General features: G+C 44.3%; 1 protein-coding gene across 1 annotated transcript in view; it reads right to left on the bottom strand.

The window, feature by feature from the left end:
* CFAP61 (cilia and flagella associated protein 61) overlaps nucleotides 1-26,114 on the bottom strand; it is a gene marked incomplete at both ends in the record, with an annotated part of 89,923 nt that overhangs the window by 46,952 nt on the left and 16,857 nt on the right. The window contains 8 exons of the mRNA XM_084261147.1: nucleotides 12,727-12,861; nucleotides 14,617-14,823; nucleotides 15,941-16,018; nucleotides 16,803-16,929; nucleotides 19,910-20,049; nucleotides 20,896-20,935; nucleotides 23,943-24,130; nucleotides 25,210-25,301. Of these exons, the coding sequence (XP_084117273.1) occupies nucleotides 12,727-12,861; nucleotides 14,617-14,823; nucleotides 15,941-16,018; nucleotides 16,803-16,929; nucleotides 19,910-20,049; nucleotides 20,896-20,935; nucleotides 23,943-24,130; nucleotides 25,210-25,301 (1,007 nt within the window). The remainder of the gene's footprint in view (nucleotides 1-12,726; nucleotides 12,862-14,616; nucleotides 14,824-15,940; nucleotides 16,019-16,802; nucleotides 16,930-19,909; nucleotides 20,050-20,895; nucleotides 20,936-23,942; nucleotides 24,131-25,209; nucleotides 25,302-26,114) is intronic.

The following is a 26,114-nucleotide window of genomic DNA, read 5'->3' on the forward strand; positions in this document are numbered from 1 at the left end:
ATACCAGAGGGCTGTCCCACACCTCACCACAGGGTTACAGACCTCGCACCTGCGACCTGCCCTCCCTCTACAGCAAGTCATTTCAAACGTGACAAAGCTAAATGTCATCTCTGGCCAGGCAACACTATTTTTTACTGCCAGATAAATGTTCCCCTGGCTGCAGTTCATCACAGAGCGACGATGACATCCAGTGGTGAGCCAGATTCATCTCAGGGACCCGACTTTGCTAAGAAGATTCCAGAAGAAGTCTCAAAAGGTACACTAGACCGTGGGAGGTGCAGAACAGAGGGGCCAGATGTGTGAAACCTAGCACGTGCCCACAGCCTCACAGGAGTCCCTGCCAGGGACCAGCCGGACCAGCCAGGGCTGAGCCAGAATCCCTCTACTGCTGCCCAAACCAGCACCAGAGAGACACATCTCTACCAACAGGCATAACAACCTCATCCAAAACCATTGCTTTTTAACCCGGGCAAACACGTCTTACAGTGGGATTTGCCAGCAAAAAGGGGTTTGATTGTAAATGAAAATACAGGTGTAACATTTCCACATTTCATAAACTAAGAAAAGCTTTTCTATTTCACCTAGAAGCACAGCGCTGGAGGAGACTGAGACACAAGAGCTGCTGATGCCAGTGTTTAAAGGCATCCCCCACTGTGAGATAAAACCTGGGCTAGGTTTCTGTGACATACCAAGTGGGTACACCCCAGCCACAACGTTTGGCATTGCTTGCAGGGGTCTTGGGGTACCACCAACAGGCAAGGAGGGTACCACACCTTCGGGCTACCCTTGGCACTCAACCCCTCAGGCCTGGAAGCTCTTGAGGACACAACGCGGACAGGCTTTTCCTGCTGCACAGAGAGTACCGCAGCTGTCTAGAATAGCAGCGCCTTCTGCAGGAAAAATTACTAGTGATGTTTGGCTGAAACAGGACTCTTAAAATTAATAAAACCGTAAAAAGAACCCAAAGAGAAACTTACTTGCAGTGTACCTCATCAACCAAAACAGCTGGGCAGGAATGTCAGCAGCTAGCAGGATAAACCCAGCAGACCTACAGTCATGCCATGCTCAGACATCTCCTCCTGCTCACTGTGTTGGTTTGCTGGGTTTTTTCCAAACGTGCTTAAACAACGGCATACAAAGCAGTAACACGATTTCCTAGGGAAGAGTTGTATCTAATTTATGAAATGGCTTCTGTATCACTGATACAAAGGCAGCACTCGAGTCAAATATAACCCGTTTTGTTCACCACACAATGGCCCCAACACCAACAGCTGTCATGCTTCAGAAATCACCTTTCGAACAGCTAAGTACACTAAACGGCCCCAGGGAGTAAGGAATTAGGTGGATTGGTCCCATAATACCACCTTATTCTAACAAAATGTCAGGACAAATGACTACATATGTTCCCCAGAGGAGTAATCAGACATCGTAATTGATAGGTCAATAGCAAGCTCTAACTTGTTTATTTTGTATCCAATTTATTAAATAAAACAGCAATCATTAACTAATGTAAGGCAAAAGCAGCAATTGCCATTGTCAGAAGAGGCACGGATAGCTCAGAAAAAACAGCGTTTTCTTTGATTAGGCAGAAGATAATTCCCTCTGCCTCCCACCCTGTGTGCCAGCCTCCGGCACGGCACCCGGGAGGGCAGAGGGCCCCACACCCCCCAGCCCAGCTACTCGCTGAGGCCTCTTCTCGATTTAAACCGGGGCACCGGTTTCCATGTGGGCAGCCAGTGCTGGAGAGGCCCCTGAACGCTGCCCCCGATACAAACACTGACACACCTCTGGGTATGCTGCAAACACCAGCCCTGCCCATAACCCATGCCTCCCACCCATGACCTCACCACACAGCCTCTGCCGGAGCACTATCCGTTTATCCCAATCAACCTTCACACATCCCTTCTACCCTCAGTAACCAGTGGGAAGAGATAGAGGAAATAATTCTTTGGTTTTGGCAAACGCAGTTAAATGCATCTTTCCCTTTGCACCTTCAAACATGCAGAGCCTGGCATGCTCCTGGGGCATGCCTGGTTCTCCCAAGCTGGGCAGCCACACAGCTCACATACTGCCGGGGAACGTATCTGCTGTATGTTTACTCAGCAGCATGCATCAGTGGTGCAAGCTCAGAGAGTGCTGTGTAACACCTTTTAGTCCTGGACTTAAAAATCAGGGTCTGGGCTATTCGTAGGATTTCTAAGAACATTTACTGCAGTTGTTGTATTACATACCTGGTGTTACAGCAAGTGTTCCCTTCAACTGAACAGAGAAAACAGAAACCCAACACCCACACTGAAAAACCAAGCTGGCCAGAGGATTTAGAAACTGATGGGATGGAGTGGTGCTGTGCTGTGCTCTGCACCTTGGCAGGTATTTCCCAGTACAACACCAGCAGCCTGTCAGAGCCAGCACGCTCACTGCTGCAACTCTTCACCCAGCAGAAGTCAGACTTTATTGCACACCGAGGATCCGGGCCTTACCCACCCAAACACACTGAAGTGCTTGCTAAGTTTTAGGCATGCTGAAATGCCCCTGACTTCAGGAGGGCTGCTCAGGGCACTGCAAGGCCAACACAGACTGAGCCATCTGTTAGGTACTCAGCATCTCCGCAGACCCCTTGCACTCCAGGAAGTCAGAGGGAGCCAGCCCTCTTGAGAGGGATCCTACACCCACCTGCCCGCAATGCTTCTGCTTTAATTCAGCATTGGCTCCTGAGAGCCCTGAGTGATGGTTACTGTGGCACAGCACCTCCATAATTTGAACTCTTACTGTAAAAGCCATCAGGAGGAGTCAAAATGATTAACAAACCTGTTCCGAGCACGGTGCTGAGGTCAGCGACAGCGGCTGGCAAACAAGAAGGTGAACAAACAGAGCTATTTTCATTTCAAGCTCCATTTGAATCACAAGAGAAAATGAAAACCCAAGCTTTACAGAGGAGATACAAACAAAACTCACTGGGAAATGCATGGGTCTTCAGGCTGTGTTGTTATTTTTTCTAAATACTAGCTACATTCCAAAAAGTCTCATTAGATGTCTGTAAACATGTTTTCAAAAGCTGTTTCCGAGCATTCACACAGACTTACACAAACACTAGAAACAGAAGAAAAAGGGGAAAGAAGAGAAATACAACTCTGATTAAGATAGCAGCCTTAATCGTTTTGTTGCCTCCTTCACAGACCCCTTTTTGTGGCTCTACGAAACCAGTTTGCACAGATAACACCTAACCATTACCTAGTATTTTCCATCCACAGACCTCAAAGGCCTTTAAGAATCAAGTCAGCATTACTCTACCCATCTTCTGATGGGCAAATGCTGATCTTCAGCTCCACGAGAAGCAGTCTCTATGTTCGTGCCCAACCCTGTGCCAATCCCTGCGGCTCCCCATGAAACCAGGGATTTCCTGCAAAACTCCAAACCCAGCAGAGGAGAGCAGAGCCCAGGCACAGATATTTAATTTCCTTGCAGAACCACTGTTACCATGGTAAGAAACTGCTCTTTTTTCCTTTTAGCACTAAGATTTGGATTCCCAGCCCAAAGAGGGCTGGACAGTTCACGCTTGCATAAAGATCTCATGATTGCTTGCTGCTCAGCTTAAAGGACATAGGGCTAAACTCTATGCGGTGCCATTTTCAGAGAGTTCCATCCTCCCCCTTTAAGGGGAAGAAAGTGATGTACATGAAGGCACATGAGCTTGACCAAAGCCACTCAAGCTGGCAAGGGAGTGGAGCACAGGGCTGGCTCTCAGGGTTAGCTTCCGCAGCTTTTAAGATAAAGAAATCTGCTTTATGGAGACCAACTCTCCTCTGTTAAGTCACTAATCCTCTGACAGCAGTCTTTGCTTCCCAGCTCATCTCTACCTGCTGTTTATTTCTATCCCACAAAGCATTCTTGGAGGGTGGGAAGCAGGTAGGAAATAGAAACTTTATTTCTAACTTAAAAACCATAGCAACATATAGGTCCTTCAGCCTGAAAACCCTTCCAGATATTATCAACTGAAGTCCCAATACCCATGGGGAAGGAAAGACAGGAGAGGTTGGACTGGATGGCTTTCAATTCTGTATGCCAAATTTACATAAGCCATTGTAAGCCTATTGCACTTGACATCAAGAAGCGAGACTGATTTACTCCTGGAGATGACCTGGCTGTGCCCAACAGCACACCAGCAAACCCAGAGGTTGCACTAACCACACCATGCCTACTGAAGCCAAAAGGTTGTTGTGCTGCCCTGCGTGACCTCCACAGGCTCCAAGTCTGCACAACAGTCCCTCCAAGCTGTCCACAACAACCTGCTGCCACGTTCTGCTGGTGGGTGCCATGCTCCACAACACCGTCGGCCTCACCACCACCACCAAGGTGCCGCTGGGAAGCAGCACTCTGCTGGCACCAGCCTGCGCCACACCGCTCCCAGAAAGCAGGAGCCAGCACAGGCTGCTGCAGTGCCAGCCCTGCCAAGGGTACAGGATGGCGCTGAGCCCTCGCCACCTGCACTGCTTTGTGTCTGTCCACGTGGAGACACGGCTGCTCTAGAGAGGCAGAGGTGCTTCGGGAAGGCTGTCATGGAAACCGCTCCCTGCAGTACCTCTCTGGCACTGTCACCACTGCTGGCAGTTGCGGCAAGGACCAGCAGCATCCTGGTGTACATGTTTGTGACTCTGGTGATCACCCAGCAGTAAAGCTCTGCAGTGCAGGGGCTGGGCAGTTCAAGAAGCAAACTTCCCCTTGCACTTCCCCAGCAGCACCTGCGTGCTTCCTGCTGGGGTGAGAGCAGGCCTGCCCTCACTAGGCAGCAATGTAAGCCATGCCAGCGCCCTCCAGGACACACGTTCTCCCAGAGAATGCCTTCCACCTAGAACAGGTTAACAGCCATCCAGCCTCTTCCACAAGGAAGAGCCACCACGCTTCTGTGTTTCTAGAATCTAGGGTATCAGCCTCTCCAGGCAAAGCTGCGGGTGAGCCCAGCGTCTTTTAAATTTGCTAGTGCCTGTACTGACAACTCAGCAGGTAGCAGCTGCCCTGGAAGGATCTCCTGCCTGTCAGACTCTGGAAGCAGCAACCCCGGGTAAGGCTTGTAACCCACACCTTTAAAGCAGACAGAGGCTAAAGGTTGAAGAGTTCTTTTAACAGTCTGCCAAGGCTGCCATAAAAAGCTAATTAGATAATAGGAAAAAAGAGTGCTCAGTTACTTAGATGTTGAAAACTACTGAAATTAACGTCTTGTATTAACCAGGTAATTCATACAATTAGCTTTGGCAGCACTCATCTTTGAAGAGGTTATCTGAACAAACTCCTGAGACGTGTGAAGAGTGTGATTTGAACAGCCCCTCGCTGCTAGTGACACAGTCCTGATGCCTGAGCGCATCCCTCACCCTGCGCTTCCAGAGGGCAGAGAGAAGGTCCCAAGTCCAGGCCCAGCTAGTGGATACCTGCAGCTTGGTCTGGTCACTGTGAGCCCAAATCAGAGTTAGGGCCCTCTGCCAGAGAAGGCTGGGGCCTGGAAAGTCAAGAGCATGCAAAGGTTTCCCAAGTATCCAGGCTACTCGGGAATTCCTTAAACCCCACTTTTAGTAGCATAATTATTAACAAGCTATTAAGTCATTCCAGCTACACAAGTAAGGAGACTCCAAATGACATCACTTTAAAAATCAAAGCTCGTTCTTTACTGTCAATTTTACAAGAGAAGTTGGGATCGAAGAGCCTAAACCAGAACCATTAATAATTAATGGGAAAACATTTGTTCTAATTGGCTCTGACTGTAAATGGACATGGAAAATTCTCTCCTGCGCCAGGGCCAGGGGCTGAGCAGCCAAAGACCATTGTTAACCTACACAACATCTCCTTAAAAACTGGGAGCTTTAAAAAAGTAAAGACACATCCAACAAACACAAGGTAGCTCAGTAACAGGACAAGGATACAAGGGGATCTGCAGCTCGTGGCAGCGCAGTATTTCAGCGGCAGCAGCTGGGGTTCTCCAGCTCTGACAGCAAACGTTGCCGTACTGTGGAAAAAATAGCTGTGCCCTCCTTAGCAGCTAAAATAACACTGCTTCCCCAGTCAAACTGCAAAAGGCTTTGGAAGAGCTTTACAACAAGCCTGACCTGTTTTTAAGCACCAACGACTATTGCAGTTTGCTGCAAATATCATTAACACCTGTATAGTACTGACACCGTGCTTTCAAAATAAAGATAGGTCATCTTACTTTTAATTTCGCACATGCACATAAGTGGTAAACATTCAGAGCATTCCTGTTAATGATGCCATCTGGTGCCTCCCATAATTGTGTAATATTCAGCCTTCCAAACAAGATGTAATGGCAGCAACGCACAAAACCCACTGACATTTACAGTAGGGAAATTTATTATCAGCCATCAGTTCAGAATGACTGTGTTTGCATGGCTACTGGTGCTATAAAATCATCACCTTTACCAACCAAATGGAGGCACAATAAATAATGGATTTTAATCCACACATACACTACAAAGGCATTAAAAATTCATTACTGGAGCACAATAGCATCTTAAGCAACAGTTACTTCTTTAAAGATTAATACCACTTTCCTAGTTAAGTGAATATACACACACAGCCTTTGTTTGGAACACCGACGTGTTCACATATACAAATTAGAAGATGTAGGAATGCTTCTGGTTTAGCTTTGAGACATGAATCTCCATATTTAAAGAGCAGGAAATCCTCTGGCCCATCCTCTCTTTGCTCTCTGTTGTCTTTGCAGAGGCTTAATGATTGAAAAAAACCCTTAAAAACCCATGAAAAACCTTTTGCATTGTAGGCACTTCCAGTACCCAGCCACCACAAAGCCTCCTGTTACTACAGGTTCCTATAACGTCCGAATACGCTTTGCTATGAGCCAGAGTGCTGCAAACGACACGGCACCATCAGCTCTGCTCAGCCACTCTGTGCAGCTCAGCCCAGGTCCAGCTTTCACTGCAGAGCACAGGTGGGGAGCAGGCACCTACCGGAGCACAACTGACCACTGCTGCAGTAACACACAGGGGCCTTGGAGGGGAGGTGAGACCCCCCCCCAGGAACCATGGCTCTACACTGAATCCAGATGTGCTCTGACACACATCTACCCTTCAGGCGGTCTGGCACTCCAAAGCCCAGAAAGGCTGTGCTGCTTCAGAGCACCTGTACCTGCACACCTTCCTGATGTTTCTCCCTGGACACGTAAGGCAAAAGCCTTGCTTCTCCCTCAGTTTCTCTCAGCTGCTCAGTTCACAGCACAAAGCTCTGCCTGTTCACAGCAGATTGTTCTGTTCTACGTAGACTCTCTCCCCAAGTTTTAAAATCTGCTTATTTTAACTCCCTGCGTTTATTGCCTTTTAAATGCAACTGAGCTATGACTATCTCACTGCACTCTCCAGACTAGCTGGGACTTGCAGTCATGCATTGCAGATGTCCCTTCCTTTTTCTTGGCTTTGCTCCACCTTGGGAGCAAGGTGTCAGCTTGTCAGTGCATCAGTTCTGAGTCCCCCCTACTCCTCGTCCTCGATCCACGCTCTGGGGTAATGGATTACACTACACCAACCCTCAGCTAACTCTCCTGAGGGAAGCACACAGTGTCTGATGGCAGACTGGAGGACAGGGAAGGTGCTTTGGTTTGGTTTCTTTATCAACTGAAGGACTGCTGAGAACACATGCTGCTTGAAAGGGAACCCTGGCCACTGAAGAGCACAGAACTCACCGCTGCACAGGTATTCTCAGCTCCGACACCCCCGGGACTTCCATCCATCCATCCTGGCAACACGCAGTGGCCCAGCAAGTTCAGAGCTGAGTTCCTCAGAACACAAAGCTGGGCTGAGCATCTGACTCTGGCTTTTTGCCTGACCTCCTTCACTCACTACTTCTTATCAGATTAAAAATTTCCTGTAATGCACCTGTAGCATCACTTGAGAAGCACAGAATTAACTGAGACCGTATTGGCTTGATTTGCTGGTTTGGGGTTTTTTCCAAAATTAAATTTATACAATACTACACTGGCTTCTGCAATGCTTTAACAACTGCTCTGTCTCCTTTTTATGAGCTCCAGCAGTAAAACCAACTCTGAACCGTGCGATAAAACCTGACAGCTTGAACACAGCTATGAAATAAAAAAAATAAACCCAGGAGCATGAATAATAATGAAAGGGCAGAAACAAGAAAATAATTCAACAGATGTGTGACATTTTTGTTCTCCATTGTGGATCAGTTATTCTTGTTAATTATATCACCTATTCTTCCCTTTTATTGATAATTACATGAAGCAGATGGATAACAGAATGCTCCCAGATGGTGAGAAAGCAAACAAGTTCATAAATTGTTTATTTATGAAGAAATCATTAAAAATTATTTAATTATCTATAGCTTTCTACTCCACCAATAATTACAGGCACGACAAAGGCCAGCAGCACTTTATAAGATATTTAGAACTCTGTTGTGCCCAACTGGTTGTTAATGTAACGTGACTGCAATGACTGACAGATGTGCAGAACACAATAATCATCTGATCTGTTTTAACACTGTGGGAATTAAGATTCTGAATCTTTGGATCTTCTGCCAATTGGCACTTCAATGCCGGCTACTGAGTCAGAATACAAAACCCAGAGATCTCCTTTTGGTTTGGAACAGCTGTAGGAGGTGTTTGATCTAATGAGCAGACAGGAGCTTTTCCAGGTCCGTGTCCTGAAGCCCTAGAGCACAGCAGATGCACGGCCTGACTCACACACGGAACCTCCGAGACACCTGCTGCAGAGGCACAGGCTGAGCAGGCATCCCAAAGCCTGCATGCTTCCAGGACTAAATGCAAGCAAGGTCGTTGGCATCTGTGCTGTTCTAGAGGGCTGCAACAGGAGATGGGAGTTTACTGCCTCCCCCTCGGTGCCTTCTCAATCACTCCTTACCCGATGTATCCAAATCTCTTCAGCAGAGCAATGGGAGAGAAGAGTTTGGTAGGAACAAGCACAAAGTCAGCACCAAAATGTATTTGCCATCTCAAGGAGCAGGGTAAAAGCAGAGTTTATCATTCATGGCTGTGGTTGGAAGGTATTGCTGCGTCCCTGAGAATCTGCAGCCCTTTGGGAAATGCAGAGCCACTGCCTGCGGAGTGACAGGCCTCCCAGTCACATCTCAAACAGAGATGAAGCAGCGCAGAGATGTGACTTAAAGAGAGAGTGTAAAAACTTGTGGTTGCCTTAAAACCTCTGCAAAGCTATAATAAAGAGGCTGGGTAAAGAGGAGGAACAGGTAGAGTTCCTAAACTCTGTACATCTTCACAGCCAGTGTCATTTCAACAATCAGAGGCCAAGCAAACCAAAAGCCTGGCTCAAACTAGAAGTGATACTGAATCAAGGGAGATATCAAAAGGACACAGAGAGAAAAGGGCAGCTGGAAAACAGCAGTTAAATAGCCATTCAGGTAACAGTAAGTTACGGTTTAACATGATACATTCCTGGATGTTCAAAGTAAAGCTCTCCACCTTGCATGTAGCTCTCTCAGAGACTACAGGAAGAAGGACCACTGCTTTCTTAGACACCACACAGCACAGCTTGTGCTGCTGGCCAGCAGCGGGAGGAAGCAGACCAGGAACCCCATGGCAGGGCAGCACATGGGGCTTCCTTCCCCCTTTTTCATTTTTCCAGACACTGCAGCAGAATAAAGCAATCTGACAGAGGCGTGCTGAGAACGAGTTACCACAGACTTAATTCCTGGTGCTCATCTGCCTGTAACACCCGGTCCAGACCTGCAGGAAAGCCACCTCTCCAGCACAGCCGAGATCCATCTGGACTGGCAGCGCACGGGAATTAGCTGAGGGCAAAGCTTTTCTGATGTAGATTGCTGCTTTGGAGGAAGGAAACGGAAAAGAAGAGTCCTTGTGGGTCCTGGTTGAGTTATCTGCACTGGGTCAATATTTATGAGTGAATCTCTTCATGCCCACAAGCAGGCTGGAACGTATTAAAGAGCTACACAAACTGATTGAGCCCCAGGGCTCCCACTGTGCACTCTCTCTAAGATACTAAGCCACTAATGGCCTACAGAGATATATATGCACAAATCAAGAGCTGTGCTTACACCCTGAATGGCTGAGCTGCTGAGCCCCAAGCTGTTACTGGTGAAAAATAAATTCTGCAGCAAGAAAGGGAGAGAGATAGCTAAATAAAAACAAAAAAGGCTGGAACAAGAGGAAGGCAGCTGAAAAAGCAGTAGATGAGAAGCAGATGTTGATGGCTAGATATCAAGGGGCATCTTGTGGGTATCAAAGCAAGAATTTCATTACAATTATCTCCATCATAAGTGATAGATGCTCATGCAATTAATTAGGACAGGCAGTCAAATGAAAATTTTACATTTCTGAAATGGACTTGCATTTACAATCTTTGTTCTGTGGTTTATGTAAAAAAAAGAAAATCCTGCCATCACTGCAGAGAATTTGCAACGACAACCCACCCTCCAGGTTTCAGGAACAAAGCAAGCCTTTCCAGTGACAAGCAGTTTGGTGGGCTAGAACAAAGTGATGGAGAAGTGAGGGGTGGTCTCAACTACCTGGAAGCCCTCCTCAGCCAAATCTTTTAAGATCCTGCAAGATCCTGTCCCTAACTTGTCTGAAACCATGTAACAAAGAGCAGGCATTTCTCCTTACTGCTATCAGGTGCTTGCCCCAGACAACTCTCACTAATTCCTACTCCAGCCTCTTTGTCTGCTCTCACTTTTCTCCCTCTCCACGCTTGCCTTGCAAGGTTGTTTTTCCATTTCCCTTTTACCTCACTTGCTAGCCTGCTAGCATCTTCCAGGACCGAAATGTGTGTCTCAGTAATTTTTAAAGGTGGCAATTCTCAGCGTTTCCATTTGGCAGAGCTGTCACATTTAACTCCTCAGTGGGTTACTGTGCTCTTTGTGACAGGGGCTGTGCCTTTCCCTCTGCAGAGTGTCTGAGCAGGCTTTGGGACTGCTGCAAAAGGTAGAACTATAATAGTTTTGTGCCCATTGAAATGTGATTAATTTTATAAAACATACCTCATTTTATTAGTAACACAGCTGCGAGGTTTTGCAGGGAAGTGCAAGATTACTGATGGGGATCAACCTTCCTTTCTGAGACATTACAGAGGACTTAAGCCTGGCTAGTACCAAAACTAACAAAACACCCAAGACTTAAAAGCAGCACCAGATTCCTACTTCTACAAGTACATTCAGTACCCTATGGCAGAGCACCTCTTCAGTTACAGAGCTTTCCCAGCGTACAGTGGCCGAAGTCCATTCATCCACTCAACAAAGAGCCAATTTCACTTCGTATGGCTTCAAATTCTTGGTATTTCAGAAAACTACAGGCAGCAGTAGCAGACTAGCTTTATCCTCAAGTTACCACCTAGGGATCAACCCCAGATGTCAGTTTTGATAGAGCAGTCTGTCAAAAATCTATAATTAATGCCAGTGCCTATGCATGGATACTCACAGAACAGCTAGCCTTTGATTTTTCCAACAAAACTTTGTTAGCTAAATCTCACATGTTTTATTAAATAGAAATTCATCAAGCTTCTGCTATTTTAAACAACTATCTCACTACCTGCAGCGCTCTGAAATCCTCAGAAAGAACCTGGGAGCCAAGCAGACAACAGACCTGACAATCTCTCAAACACAAAAATGTGACTTTCCAGCTCCAACACATACACTACGATGAGCTCTTCTAGTGAGAGAGTAACAGTTCATGTTAAAGATAAAATAGAAAGTGTTTTAAAGACAATCATCAGCTAGTTTGTTCTGCAGAGAAGAGAAAGGTAGGGATGAGTGTGCTGAGGGAAGACTGCTCCACTGCCAAGCTCAGACCAATGACCTCAGCCATGTCCTGGATTTTGCTTTGCCAACTGCTGCCTAATTAAGAGCTTTGGATGCCAAAAATTACTGACTGCAGGAAGGAGAGCACTAAAAATATTATATGGGAGCCCATCTCAGCCTGCTGGAAGTAGTAGACAGGCAGAAAAGCTCACCAATTCTTTGGGAAGTTACAGCTACCTCCTGAGAGTACCCATCACTAACTGTGTTTCTCCTAATATTTCAGCTCTGGTAGTTACTCTTTTGAGGAACCATCTTCACATCAGATTCTAGTTCGTTACATATGTAAGAGAGAATAAGGTGTAAGTTATTTAGCAAATGAAACTTTAAGGTGCTTTTAGTGCAGAACCTCCAGACTGCTGTAGTGCTACGCAAATAAGAACAGTTTAGCAGTGAAAACAATCCTTCCCTTTGCTGTTAAATCACTCCTGGTATTCTGAAGTGCTCTCTGAGGGTATCTTGTGCATGGAAGAAACCTGACTTTGGTGCTGAGAAATAAAATTTACTTAAGCAAATTCTATGAAAACAGTCAGAAACACAACATTGTCTTTTTCCCACTTGCAGAGCATTAATACTTAAATAAACTTAGCAGGAATAGGGCTAGATGGTAAATCAGAGCATTTAAAACGAGTTCAGGAGTAAGGTAATGGAAACAGGCTGTTAAAATGTAAATGTTTCACATGTGACTGTTACTGTTCAGTGACTGCTGTTCGTAAGGCGCTTGAAATTCAAGCCGAGAAGCAGCGATGGCTGTGCAGAAGCAGAGCTGGGCTTGTAAGGGTATGGACACCATGTTCAATGTAATTAAGAAGCAACCTATCAACACTGAGATGGTAATGCCATCCCATCTGCCAAACCCTGCACTCGCTGGCACCGTGCCTCCTGCCTGCTGCTGCTTCTGTTACCCACCTGATCCTTGGAGACCTGCTCTGATGGAGCGTTTATGCCAAGCTCTTCCAGAGGATAGACAATCTGTCGTCTTGGTCGCACGGGAACCATGTAATGAAGGGCAGATGTCAGGGAATGGGCACGGGGACTCTGAAACTGAAAGACAGCGATCTATATTTCAGCAGAGAGAATGTCAGAACAGTGCATCACAGATGTCTGTTGTATGGCTTTGCAAATACAAAATTCTTAGCTCTGTTGGCTAAATCTGAGAGAAAAATCAGCAAATAAACAAACATACTCAGAGCAGAGGAATGAATTGCAGATAATTCCTGACACTAATGAAGATAATTATGAGAGTAATTACATTACTATCTCTGTGGGAATGACAGATAAACAAGTGGTTTGGTTTATGGGATTTTTCAGCACAAGTATTTTCCCCAGGAGGATATTTTTCTCCATAGTGATCATGAATCAGCTTGATTTGACCTCATTAAGCTATGTTATCTGCTTACTGCTAACCTTTGCTTGTTTGGCAAAGAATGGTTATGAATTTATATAGAAATTCTATACCGACTAAAATGCCAATTCCATCCAAGTGATAAATGTTAATAAACTGGCATAAACTGGGAGCGAACAAACCCCCAAACACTAATGTGACTAGCACGGATCATTAGAAATAGCTGTCTCCCATTCATTACAGCATGACTGGCTCTGTCATCACTTACCACAAGAAGGGGGAAGGGGGGGAGAGAATTACAGGAAATAGAGAGCGAACATTAATGCAAAGTAAATGACACTGAAGTACCCTTCCATCCACAAGCACTGGAAAAACTTGGTGTTACTATGTGGAGAACTGAGTAAAATACCACCTTTACCACTTATTAGAAAGCAATGATAAGCTAAACTATCTTGAAGGAACTCCACAGCTGGGGAATAGACCAAACTGGAATCATCAGTAAGACTTAACTTTGCTCCTCCATCCGCTGCCATTAAACTGCATTTCTGTAAGTGCCCCTTAAGAATCTGAGAAGCTAATGCTACGCAAGGGCGTTGGTCCCTCAAGAGAACACTTCATGGAACTCCACAGAAAGTGCATGTTAAAAACCTTCTGGAAAGGTACCAATGGCTAGCCCATTAAAAGTCCTACGCTGAAACAGTGCTGATTTCCAAAACCCCTGAGCTGCAGAGGACAAAGTTCATCTCAGCCACCGCCTACAAGCGAGGTGCTTCCTTCAGTGCACCATGCAGCGCGCTTCAGAGTCACTGATGAGCATCTCCAGAGGGCAATTCTTCCCTCCTGAGATAGGGAGTTATGATCGATGGGTGACCTGCCCTCTGGCCGCACCCTGCTCTCACTGGCAGGAGCCTCGGTGATTAGGCTGGGCCAGATTGGGCTTGAGATGGCTACACATCAGCGAGCTGACGTTTGAGAGCCATACCTTGTGTTCACTTTTCTGACATGGGACTAGGGACAAGACACATATGTGAGTGTTTTGGAAAGAACCTTATTTTGATTCCACAAGTTACGTTCTTCTGGGCAACAGACTGTCTCCCAGTCTCCCACAGTGTGAGCTTCTTACGATTCTCCTGTGGTGCTTGCAGAAAGAGGAGTCACATTTCCAATGACAACGATGTGCCCAGGTCCCACGGACTTCTGATGAACCAATAGTATGTGAACTGCTTTTGAAGAGTTCTTATAAGCCACTGAGATGTGTTTTTAATATTAATAGCCTTGCATTTACTCATGCTATGCTATTCCCAGTGACACCATTCCTTTTGTTCCTCCCTGCTCTCCAGTTCATGTTGAATCTAAACAAATACCAGTACCTCTTGAGATTAATTATGCAGCTGAGTGGCAGGGGGAAAGCTGACAATATTTCATACAAGAAATGCAAGTAACTTCCTCCTTACCTTGCCTTCCACGTACTCTGGATAAACAGGATAGTGAAGAGAAGATTTGTGGGCCAAGCGAAGAATCTCTTTTAGGAAGTGTTTTGTATAGTGACGAAATACAGGATTTAAGGCAAAGTGGTAAAGATGTCCATGTTCCTCTTGCTGGTGGTGATTGAAATGAATGAAATCCTCAATGTTGTAATGTGATCGAATATACTCAATGTCCTGGAAAAGAAGAGTTTAGGCATCAGCAGCAATGAAACAGCTACATTTACAGTGTTTCAGCAGGGGCTGTTGAGTTGCTTTCCATCAATCGAGGCACTGAATCTGGACACTGAAGTTAAGCACTTTGAGAGCCATGCTCAATGTGCTCAAAGCATGTTAAACATGTTTTTACTGAAAATCTCATTGTCTCAAAACCTGTTCTTGCAGCATGTCCACCTTTATCTAGAAGGAACGAATATTTGACCGTATCACAATGTCTCATACAGGTGAGCAGACATTCATGGAGGGGGAAAAAGAAAATATTCTTAGTGTGTTCAGGATAGAGCAGCCTAAGCTATCCCCTCACAAAACTTAAACCAAAAAAGGGAAGAGCTGGGCAAGAAGCAACCCCACAAGTCTTCCTTCTTGAAATGATACGCTGAGATTTTTGTGCAAGAAAGAGAAATTGCTATGTCCTATTATCTTAATGTTCTTAATTATATTGAGAGCTATTTTTGGAAACAGGAGCGACTACTTTAAAAACTGAACATTCCAGCTGCTGAACAATCCAAAGCCTGCCTTTTCTGTCCCAGCAGAATGCCACAAAAGCAAGCCTGGAAGGAGGCTTGCTTTTCCAGAGTAACATGCAACACTGCCTTCCGTTACTCCGTTGGAGCATGTGCTTTTTCTTTGCTTTGAAGCATGTGATTCACGATCCCTCAGAATCTACCGCTGGAGAAAGAAGTCAAGAAGCAGATCTACACGACAACCACTACTCTTTGCAGCGCACATGGCAGAACTGCTTATTGACTTTGGAAATTAGGGGGCAAAACAGGTGACTGTAAACATCTCTAGAGGCAGAATGGCATTGTGCTAAAGAGCCCAAAAGCTGTGTAGGCAGCAAGCTTTCAGAACACATCAGCTGCTTCTTGTAAATAACATGATTTTTTTTTCCATCTGTGTGTCAGTCATCATCTGTGAGCTGGGAAATAATACAGTCTACAGAGTCAGGAAGGAGAGAAACGTTTACAGAGACATTCTGTGAGGTACACACAGAGTGAGTGGCAGCACAAGGCTCAGCCTTTAGTGCCAAGGGTCAAGCATTACAGCTTCCATACAATACAGAACCAGCATTTACCATTTCATCTCTAATGACAGAAACGCCAACTATTTGATCCAAAACTTCTGCTAAGAAAGCCTGCACCGGGATCCCATCCTGCAAGGCAAAAGCAAAACACGCACATTTCCCAATTCATTAGTAAATCAGAACTCTGCATTTCACCACACGCTCACAGTTTAAATATGTCCCTCCCAGTGCACATACTACATGCCACCTCAATTTAACCACTCCTCCTTAACTCTGGGCCTAATGTTTAAATAATGTATATGGCTGAACTCTTGGCCATGCAAGACTTTACTAAACAAAAAGTTTCTGTTAGGACCTACAGGAGTGCTATAAGTCCAGTCACTAACTTAGCCCTTGGTTAAGTTCTGATCTTAGGAAATCACATAAATTAGAACAGTTCTTCTCCATCACTAGTTGCATTAAACAGATTCCCCTACAGCTACATGGCTGGTAACGATGGTGCTTGGTTTTTGTCTATGCAGCATTTGCCACCACACAACAAACCCAGCAATGTTTCCTGCTGTCTGATGGGTGTATGCCTGGGAAGGAGAAAGAGGCGCCCACTGTGTGACAAAACACAAGCACGTGTTCACCCCACAGGCAGATGTGCAGCAGTGTGAATCGGGGCATGGGCAGCCAAAAACTGCATCCAGCCTGGTTCTGCCCCTGCATTTGAAGGGTCTCTGAAAAGGGTGGTTGGCATGGGCCACAAGTTAGATTTCCTGTCACGTCAGGCTGACTACAGCCTATACTAACTGTTGGTACTGACTTGAACAAACTACATACACAGTATCCTGGCTTAGAGCAAGGTAATACATTCTGGATGCTTTCAACAGGTTCTGTGCATTCTCTTCTATGTTCAAGAAATACTCACTGGATCCCTGCGAGCCAGAGTAAATATCTTCAAGTCATTCAATATACTTTCACTCAAGGTAAGGGTTTTAATGAGCATTTTGACCCCATGCAGGTCATTGGTCGTTACCCTTCGTACGTTAAACGACCTATTAAAGAAGGAAAAAGCATAAAAGTTCCCACAGTGATAAATTAAAGATAACAGTTCCCACACTTCATACATACATCACGCCTTCCACAAGCATTGAACACATCTTTTAGAACCTGAAACTGCTGTATGAATATGTGTTTCCAAATGCACATCTTAACTATGCACAACTACATAAAAGCTCACACAGCATCTACTTAAGACAGCTCAGGAATATCCTGGCACTCCCCTAGTTTACACACTCTGTTATGAAGCATCTTCCCACTCACTAATTGTGACAGTGGCAGTCTATAGCAGCTGAGGAACTCTCTCATGTGGTCTGTTAAAGACATCGGCCCTTCCTGGTTAAACAGGCTCATAACAAGCACTGATAGAGTGCTGTTCAAGGAACTGAGTTACAACTTCATTTCCAACAATTAAGCTCTTTCACCCACAGCTAAAAGACCCTGCGATTCATATAATTACCATTCCTGCTCTTTTTGATTTCAGTTCCAACTTGCACGTGCTGTTCTTCAGCCTAGGTCACAGTCACATCCAGACTGATTTCATGGGACGTGGTTTAATGAACAGCGTTAGGACCTTAGAAACGCAAAGCTACCAAATATATAATGTGCTATGAGAGAGTTCCCAGCTCAACTCAGGTGCTCAAAAGCATGCATTTGATTCCTAAGTTACAAATTAATCCCGAACTCCTAAGTAAGCATCAGCTTAGCTTTCACACTTCCTGGCAGCTAGTTGCAAGATGAAACCAGCAATGAGGATAATGGTCAGCAAGACCAGAAGTGCAGTTCACTCTGCACCCCACAAGCAGGAGTGCCATCTTCCTGCCACTCCACTGTGCCCAGCAGGTGAGTTTCCCCTCACCCCTGTCCAAGAGAAGGCAGTTGTGCCAATAACAAATTACATTTTTAATATGACAAAAAAACAGAACATGCAAAACATTCACACTTTAAAAAAAACCCAGGCCAAAAATCCCCAAAACTGAAGCCACCAGACCCACTGTGGCTATGAAATAGTAGGAGGCACTATCCAAGGTCTGTGCTCATTTCTCTTCCAGCAATGAATTAACTCATTCTGGATGCCCAATTCCTTTGACTGCTCAGAGACCAGGACGCTATTATTATTATTATGCTTTTTTTGTGAAAATTGAGGGAAAGTATCCATTAAGCATTTCAGCCTATGCCTTGTCATCTGTTTTTTTCTCCTTCACTGTTAAGTAGCAGACCTACACTTCCATTTGCTGCACTCTTGCTTTTTGTGTACTTAACACTTTTTCTCATTCCTTTTACAACCTTTACTAATCAGTATCTCATTTTGTGCCTCTTCTGATTTTGCCCTTTCATGTCTTCATATTCCCATCTTCTTACCCCTGTTTTTCTTTCAATCCATTTTCTGTGCCTTCCTTCCCACTCGAACCAGGGGCTTTTGAAAGGGGAGCAAGTACAACGTATTGATCTTTTACTTTTTCATAGTTTGATTTTGTCTGAGAGTACCTGCTGTTGTGGACAGGATTTTTTGTCCTTCAGAAACTTTCCCAAAGGTTCATCTTCATATTCTTATATAACTTTTCTGATCCTGAACCTCAATGAAAGACTATTCCTCCTTACCTTCCTCCACAACTGTGGGGGGAGCTGGAAAATGCTAGTGAAGACCCTATTCTGTTCTCACAGAGAGGCTAGTATAGTTTGGAATATGCACAATTTAATCAGAATTGTAAGGGGTTTTAAAAACCCAACAAAACCTTGCTAACAAGTTTAATTTTGACCAAAATCACAAGAGGACGTATGACTACTCATCCTACTTGTGGATTACTGAACAGCTGCGGCTGAGATTAGCAGGAATTACTCCAGTGCTTTCCCTTCAGCCAGCTGGATTCTTACACAGCACACAGAAGCCCAATGCCATCCCCTGGTAAAAAGCTTCTGCACAGGTCCAAGAGTAGTTGGCCGGTTAATGCATGAGCTATTTGTATACCACCGAAGGTGATTAAGTATGCAATTAAAACAGAAGTATTTCTCTGAAACCAGGCAGTATTTTAGCTACATTAAGACAAAAAAAAAAAGAAAAAACCAAACCCATGGAAAAATCTAATATCTAGCTGTGCCAGAATTTAAGCTCGGTGTTTGGGCCAGTATAGGCTTGCTATGCAAACAAAGCATTGGAAAACAGATACCACGTAACAGAAGCTACAGCAAGGGAGGTTTTGTGTCCCAGTTCACCAGTATTTCAGACCACAGAAGTGTTCAGAGTATCACAGAAATTGAAAGGTATGAAATAAGTGATATGACAAGAAATTAAGAGATAAATTTTAGAAAAGATACTCAACAATGAGGTTACTGCAGTGTTCCTATGTTCCAGAAAGGCATTGCTGCATTTCTCCTAAGACAATGTTGTGGTTTCCAGGAGTTAGATCTGCAGCAGGCTTTCAAGTATCAATGCTACACAACCTGACCCACATCCAAAGGGCCAAACACTGCACAATGTTTCTCCATTGGCCTTCGTCCTCAGTGAGCAGCTACTTGTTTGTACCATGTTAATTTTCATTACGTTAGTACTGTATACATAGATTTGGGTTTACTTAGAAACTATATGGCAGCAGTCAGAAGACTGCTTGCTTTTACATTTTTTAATTATCTCATTTTTTGTTTCATTAAAAATTATGTCACCAACTACTTTATTTCACTGAAAATATAAGGTTATTTCTACACTGTGTAGCAGAACGCTGGGAGGAGATACATCTGAGGAGGCTTAGGATCCACTCCAGAACAGGAAGCAAGACAGCTGCACTAACACTGAGAAACGCTGTTACTTAGTTCTGCTTTTAATTGCTCCAGGCAGAGTTTTTGCTGGATGTTGCACAATCCCAGCTTGATCTAAGGCAGCAAAGGAATACCTATCCAGTGCTGGGTAGGATGACACAAGCATGCTCTGTAAAAGCAATTCAGCATACATCACTTGCTGCTCCGAGGCACAGAACTCACTTGAGCAGCCCTGCGCGGTGGAACACGTAAAGCTCACGACCAAGGCTGGAAGTGCAGAGAGGGACAGCCCGAACAAAGCTCTGGATCAGGTGGAACTCTGGCACATGATGTGGCACCAGGACGACACAGAAGTCTCTATCCTGAAAGAGCATTGCAGACAAAGCGATCTGAGTGTAAGCTTTGCACAAAAGCTTCTGACTAGAGGGCACAGCAAGCAGGCACACCGAACGTGGTGCTTACAACGTACATACATACTGCTCCACCAGGCTTGATGCCGGAGCGGCAAAAAGGAAATTGAGCTCAACCTGAAGTTGGCTCACAGAAACGAGTCTTTCTGCTCCTACTATAAAGACTTAGGAGTTAATATCCTGATATTCCCTAATGGTGCTTTTTTCCCATCCTCACCCCTGTCCTTTCTTCCTCAGTCGAGTATTTCAGCTGGAAGGGACCTACAATGACCATCTAACCCAGCTGCCTAGCAGGAACATTATCTCAGTGCCCACACCTTTAAGGCTAGCATTGTCCCTGTTTCCTAAGCTTTAACTCCAGCTTCTTTAATGTAGCTTCCCTGATTTTTTTCAATTTTGGTCCAGTCTGGATCTATGTATGATTTACAGAATCATAGAACCTTTAAGGTTAGAAAAGGCCGCCAAGATCATCAAGTCCACCTCTCAAGATCATTACGCCCAACCAACAACTTGATCTTGACTTTTAAAAGAGTTTGAAACATTTGCTTTGTAAACCTGCATCTCAGAAGAGTCCCGATGACACACACAAAGGAGATGTGTGCACAATACACACAGCCCAAAAGCAGGCAGGGAGCGGAGTCAGAATTCTTAGGGCACCTCAGCACGGGGTGAGTAGCCACAGCACACTCCTGTGAGTCTCTGACTGACTCAGACACCATGTCTAACTACTCTGGCTGCCAGCTGCACCACCATCCCACCATGCACACACACAGACTTTAACACATTAGTTATACCTACTGGATAAAGCTTGAAAACGTAATGCAAAAAATCCAGCGATCTGCAACCAAGAGTAAACACTGTTAAATACAGCACATATCTCAGATCCTACACATTTCAGTACTCACCTCTAAGTGCAAGAAACACTCATTCACAGCGCTAATCAGACACTCCTGCTATCCCTAAACAACTGCAGGTGTTACATACTGCAAATCAGTTGTTGATTTCTAGTGCCTAAAGCATCACTATTAACAAAAATAAGCCTGAATGTCTGAAGCACCTATCAAAATATTAAGATCTTCACTGCAAGGCAAAAAAAATTAAATTAAAAAAGTTGATTCTCATGTTGATGACTCCCAACACCTTTCCCAACTCATTCATGGGCTGTCAGAGCAGTGTTAGCACATAGCAAACATTAACTGAGCTTACAAACAGTTGTTGCTATGTGCCACGCTGTTTTCACCCAGGAAGAGTTCTGTCATAGCCACTCAGTGAAGCTGCCTGATGTACTGTATCACACTAACAGGAACATCAATTCTTTACAAGCATTTTATGAATACTTTACCTCTTCTCAGCTACCAGCTTTGAGTAATTCCACTCTCTTTTGCATGGTGACAACAGAACGTGACGTTTGATTTTAAAGAGATATGAGAAATAGAACAAATTCTTCCTGTTTCTCCTGCGTGTAAGGTTGTCAAAGAGCTCTAAACCCACCACACAGAGTTATGCTGAAGCTTTATAAAAATATTTTCCCACCATATAAAATGTGTCTTTTGAAGAAATTCAGTAAGGATATATATATTGCCTAAAATATATATATTTTGCCTCCTCCCTCCAGACCTGTAATTAAGTACCCTTTAATTACTTCATCAATAATATTTCTGAAAAGATAAACAATTTCTAATAAAAATACCTAATATTGAACAAAAACTTTAAAAAGCAGCTGCACATACAAGATCTGAGTTGGGGTATTACATATTCACCTATGCAATATGTATCTTTTGTTAATAGAATAGCTAAATGGGGGAAGGAAAATGCCATTGCAATGCAGCTCTATTCTCTGGTGCCTGGTATCTCTCTGCAGCAAGTAACACTGGAACAGAGGTAGGAGATTTTTCAGGGAACTTAAAAAAAGACATCACACATCTGCAGAAACACCAGGTGTTTAATTCCTTTGCATTTCCCATGTAATGCACTAACAAGCCACCTAACAGCTCTAGGTGAGATGGAAACGTTTACCAGCGTCCCTGGGTAACACAAATTCCCTAGCAGTAAACTTCCCTCGAGGGCTGACACACAGCCATACCTACAGTTCAACCACAGTCCTGTTTCTGGAGCCATGCTGGGCAGGGTTAGCAGTTACTCCTTGAGGACAAGATTGAGATACTCTCAGAGTTCCCTTGTGCCATCAGTTCAGGATAGCTGCTTCTCTAATGTTCCTCTTACAAACAGGTAGATCAAGCAAATGCAAGCTAGGGAAGCATACAAGCAAAATATCTGAAAACACCTAGATCTACAGATTCCTCAGCTCTGAGAGCTGAGAAGTCTTCAGAAGGGAGTGCTATCTTCCCCACAGATACCCATCTTGGAATCCAAGCCATTTCAGAGATGTCTCCAGGAAAAAAAAAAAAAACAGTGGGACTGAAGGGTTGAGCAATAAACACAGTGAAACTATCTTGAACTGAAACAACAACGGTGCGTACAGCCAACAGAATATCAGAAGAGGGCAAAAGAAGTGACAAATCCTTATCCTGAGCAGGATACTATGAGCAGAGAACCCAACAAGTCTACAGAGAGATTATTTCCAGCCATAAGCACTGCTCTGAATGGCTATTTCACTATAATGGAGTCGGTCCAGAGCAAGCCCCTCACCTCTGTATTATTTTTAAATTAAGTTATCTTTTTCTGGAATAATTATCTTACTTGAATTTTATTTTAGACTAGATTGCCCATAAATTAACTCTTCTCGAAGGGACTCTGCTGTGTGATTGCTCTGTTGCATATATGTTGATCAGTGTTTCTAAGTACACCACAGACTTCTAGCAATAGAGTCTCTCTTCATAATGGATTTGAGCTATGTTACTGGGTAAATATGTACCACGAAGGCTACACCTTTACTTTGGTAATTTAGGATATTTGCATTTGTAACAGACTCAGTGCTTTAATCCCTTTGGGTAGCCCCTTTCCTTAATAAAGCAGCAGCTTAATAAATAGATTTCGTTTTCAAAGAGTACCAATTGTTGTTTTTAATGAAGTTTAGTCCTAAATTTCCTTTAAGCCAAGTAAATTCCCAAGCTGTCAGTCACCAGCCATGACTACATGTAGGAAGATGCTTTTTTCAAAGGGTACCACAGTTGTCAGCCTTTAGGGCTCACTTATAATCCAAAAGGACAATGTTCCTGGAGAGGCTATTACTGATGTGGCTGAGTGGAGGTTTGCTCTTCAAGTGTGCAGCAAAGTTTGGAGGGAGGAAAAAAGAAAAACTCTAAATCACATTGATAGGTCTGTTCTACTTGACCAGTATCTAAGAGTCCAAGGTCAGCAGCAGTGATCATTTTAAGACAAAGAGCCTTTGTCTTCCCCCTACCATAGTGGATCCTAGAAAAAGGGACGGATTCTCCCAGTGACAGGAGATTAAGCGTTTAGAAATGAGGAATTAAGCATTAATTAATTTAGAAATTAAGCGTTTAGAAATGAGAGCATTTATGTGCAGAGTTACAAACAGCTTTATTGCCCCATGAGGAGACATGGCCAGTACAGTAGCATTTAGGTCCTTTTGGTTCGCCAGCTGTGGAATTAAAAGTTCCTTCAGAGGAAGAAGTGGTGGTCTTCCACAATTTCAACTAGCATTTTTTTCACAAAAATCAATTCTTAACTTTTTGTCTGAAGGCTGAAAAGTTTCAGTAACTCAGTGAAGGCAAAAAGAAATGGGGGAGAAAAGGACATCAGAAAAAACCCAACCTAACTGCAACAGGTCCCATCACCATTAGATTCATCCTAAAAATGTGCCATTGAAAACTGTTATTAAGATTGGGGAAGCAGTAACTTCGTTAAGTGAATTGACTTACCTAGTTTCATGCTTCTCATCAATATAAAACAGAGAGATACAGAAGGCATTTAGAGCTCCCCTGTACACTGGGCGAAACGCATCTTCTCCTTCAGTCTCAGGGAGGAGCGTTGCTGAGGCTTTGCAGTCTTTGACCTGGACATCATCTAGCAGCAGTTCTGTATGGGAAACTGTACTGGCTCCATCCTTCTGCAATGACAATGGAGAAACAATCACTTACAACATTCCAGAAAACAGTTTCTCTTTTTTTTTTAATTAAAAGGTCTAGCATCATTCCTACCACGTAGCATTCCAAGCAGACACACAGGGACGTGTGTCACAGTGACACACAGAAGTTCAAGGGGGTATTTTTGGTGTGATACCTGTTTCTGAAACACCAGATTAAAGTGACATCTAAAAGTAGGCCCATTCTTGCTGAAGACGAACAATATATTCACAAATTGATAGTTGCCTCTAGAGTCCCTTTGTGAGGCAATGTTTACCTGTCAGAAATGCTCCTACATCAAAAAATTCTGTTTCCATATGGATATTAAAGATAGGTAAAAGTTAAAAACATGCTTTGTTAAACAAGATGGGATCAATGCAGAGAACATTGTGGAAATGGAAATGAACACTAACAGGGAGAAAACCAGAGCAGCTTTGATACAGCAATGAGAGAGACTAAAAGACAGACACAACTGTTTAAAATTTCTGGGGATAAATTAGGCTGCACCAGTACCTCTCATCATAGTGACTGTTTGTTAAGCTGAGCTTCAGTCAGTGGAACAGACACAGATAAAACACATGCCCTTTGCTTTCCACAAACTACAGGGGAAGACCACAGCTGCACTGCTGCTTCTCAGCTTTGGTCACAGACTTTTAGCTCAGGAACCCCATCAAGTCAGAACCTCAGGACTTGTAGATCTTCAGAGCAAGACGACTCTTGCCCCGTTGCAGGAATACTCTCCCCACACCCGCGGGAGCTGTGCTTCCACAGACCTTCACCCTGCAGCAGCCCAACAAACAGGCCCTCATCCTCTCCCTCCTCCCAGTGCCCCTGCATTGCCAGCCCTGTGCTGCCTGGCTGTTCATGTGGCAATGGACACAACACCTGGCCCATAAGTACAACCATCTCCACCCAGACCCCTGGCAGAGCAGCTTCCCACCTATGCCAGCAGCAGATCTAAGTGGGAGCTGTGCAGGGGACTGGTGAGAAGGGGAAGAGCAAAGCACTACTTGTCCTAGGAGCCTCCACCTGCCCTTCACACTGAGGCTACCAGCGGTATCACCTGCACAGCTGCCTCCTGGTCACCAACACCTTCAAAGTTCTGAGGTGAAACAGACTCTGTTTCTTGACTTGTTTCCTTGCTGCTGTCTTCATCTGAGTAAGGAGACAGAATAGACACATCTGGCATCAAAACACACGCTTAACCCTCAGAATCACAACAATAACATGTGCCAGATTACTTCTACTCAAAGGTTTTATTTTAAACAACCAGTTAAAATAGACCCTCCTATGGTTACATGGCTACAACTTCACTGGGCTGTTTCAAGGCCAAAAAAAAAAAATCAGAGAATTGGTTGTAAAATAAGAATTAGCAATCACTAACACATGTTTTGTGTCATAAATGTTTACTCTAACTAAAGAGAAAAATTGGAGTTGTTAGTGTATTGACTGGTATCTTAAGCCCTTTGCCTGTTGCTGTCTTATTTTCAGATTGTCCCAAGGATGAGGAACAATTCTTGATTCTCAGATTAGTTCTCCCAAAAGAACTGAAATTCAAAATAAAGCCATAACCCTTACTTTCTGGTGGAGGCAGGGACAAGAAACAGGGATTTAGTTTCCCTTTTCAGCTGCTAAACCTAACTAGCTCTCTAAACCCCGTTCTACTTCCTATAAAAGGTGGTTGCTGTTTCACCAGTCTTTGTCAGCTTGCCTAATTCCTCCTCTTCCTCCAAGAATTCCTCTCCTCTGCCGCGCTGCTGGCATGCTGAAGTAACTGCTTCAAAGCACTCTGTCAACCACTGCAATTTGTGTGAACACAAAAGCTCTCTCTGACCTTTACCTTGGGAAAGCCATCTAAGCTGCATTCACCAACAGAGGCATTTCTTCACAGCGTAATGAGCTGTCTGCTCTTTGGGGTTTATTTTTAAAATGCCTCCAACGTTTAAAATAATTTAGCCAGAAGTATTC

This window comes from Gallinula chloropus, assembly GCF_964237585.1.
Source record: "Gallinula chloropus genome assembly, chromosome: 3".
NCBI classification, from domain to species: Eukaryota; Metazoa; Chordata; class Aves; order Gruiformes; family Rallidae; genus Gallinula; species Gallinula chloropus.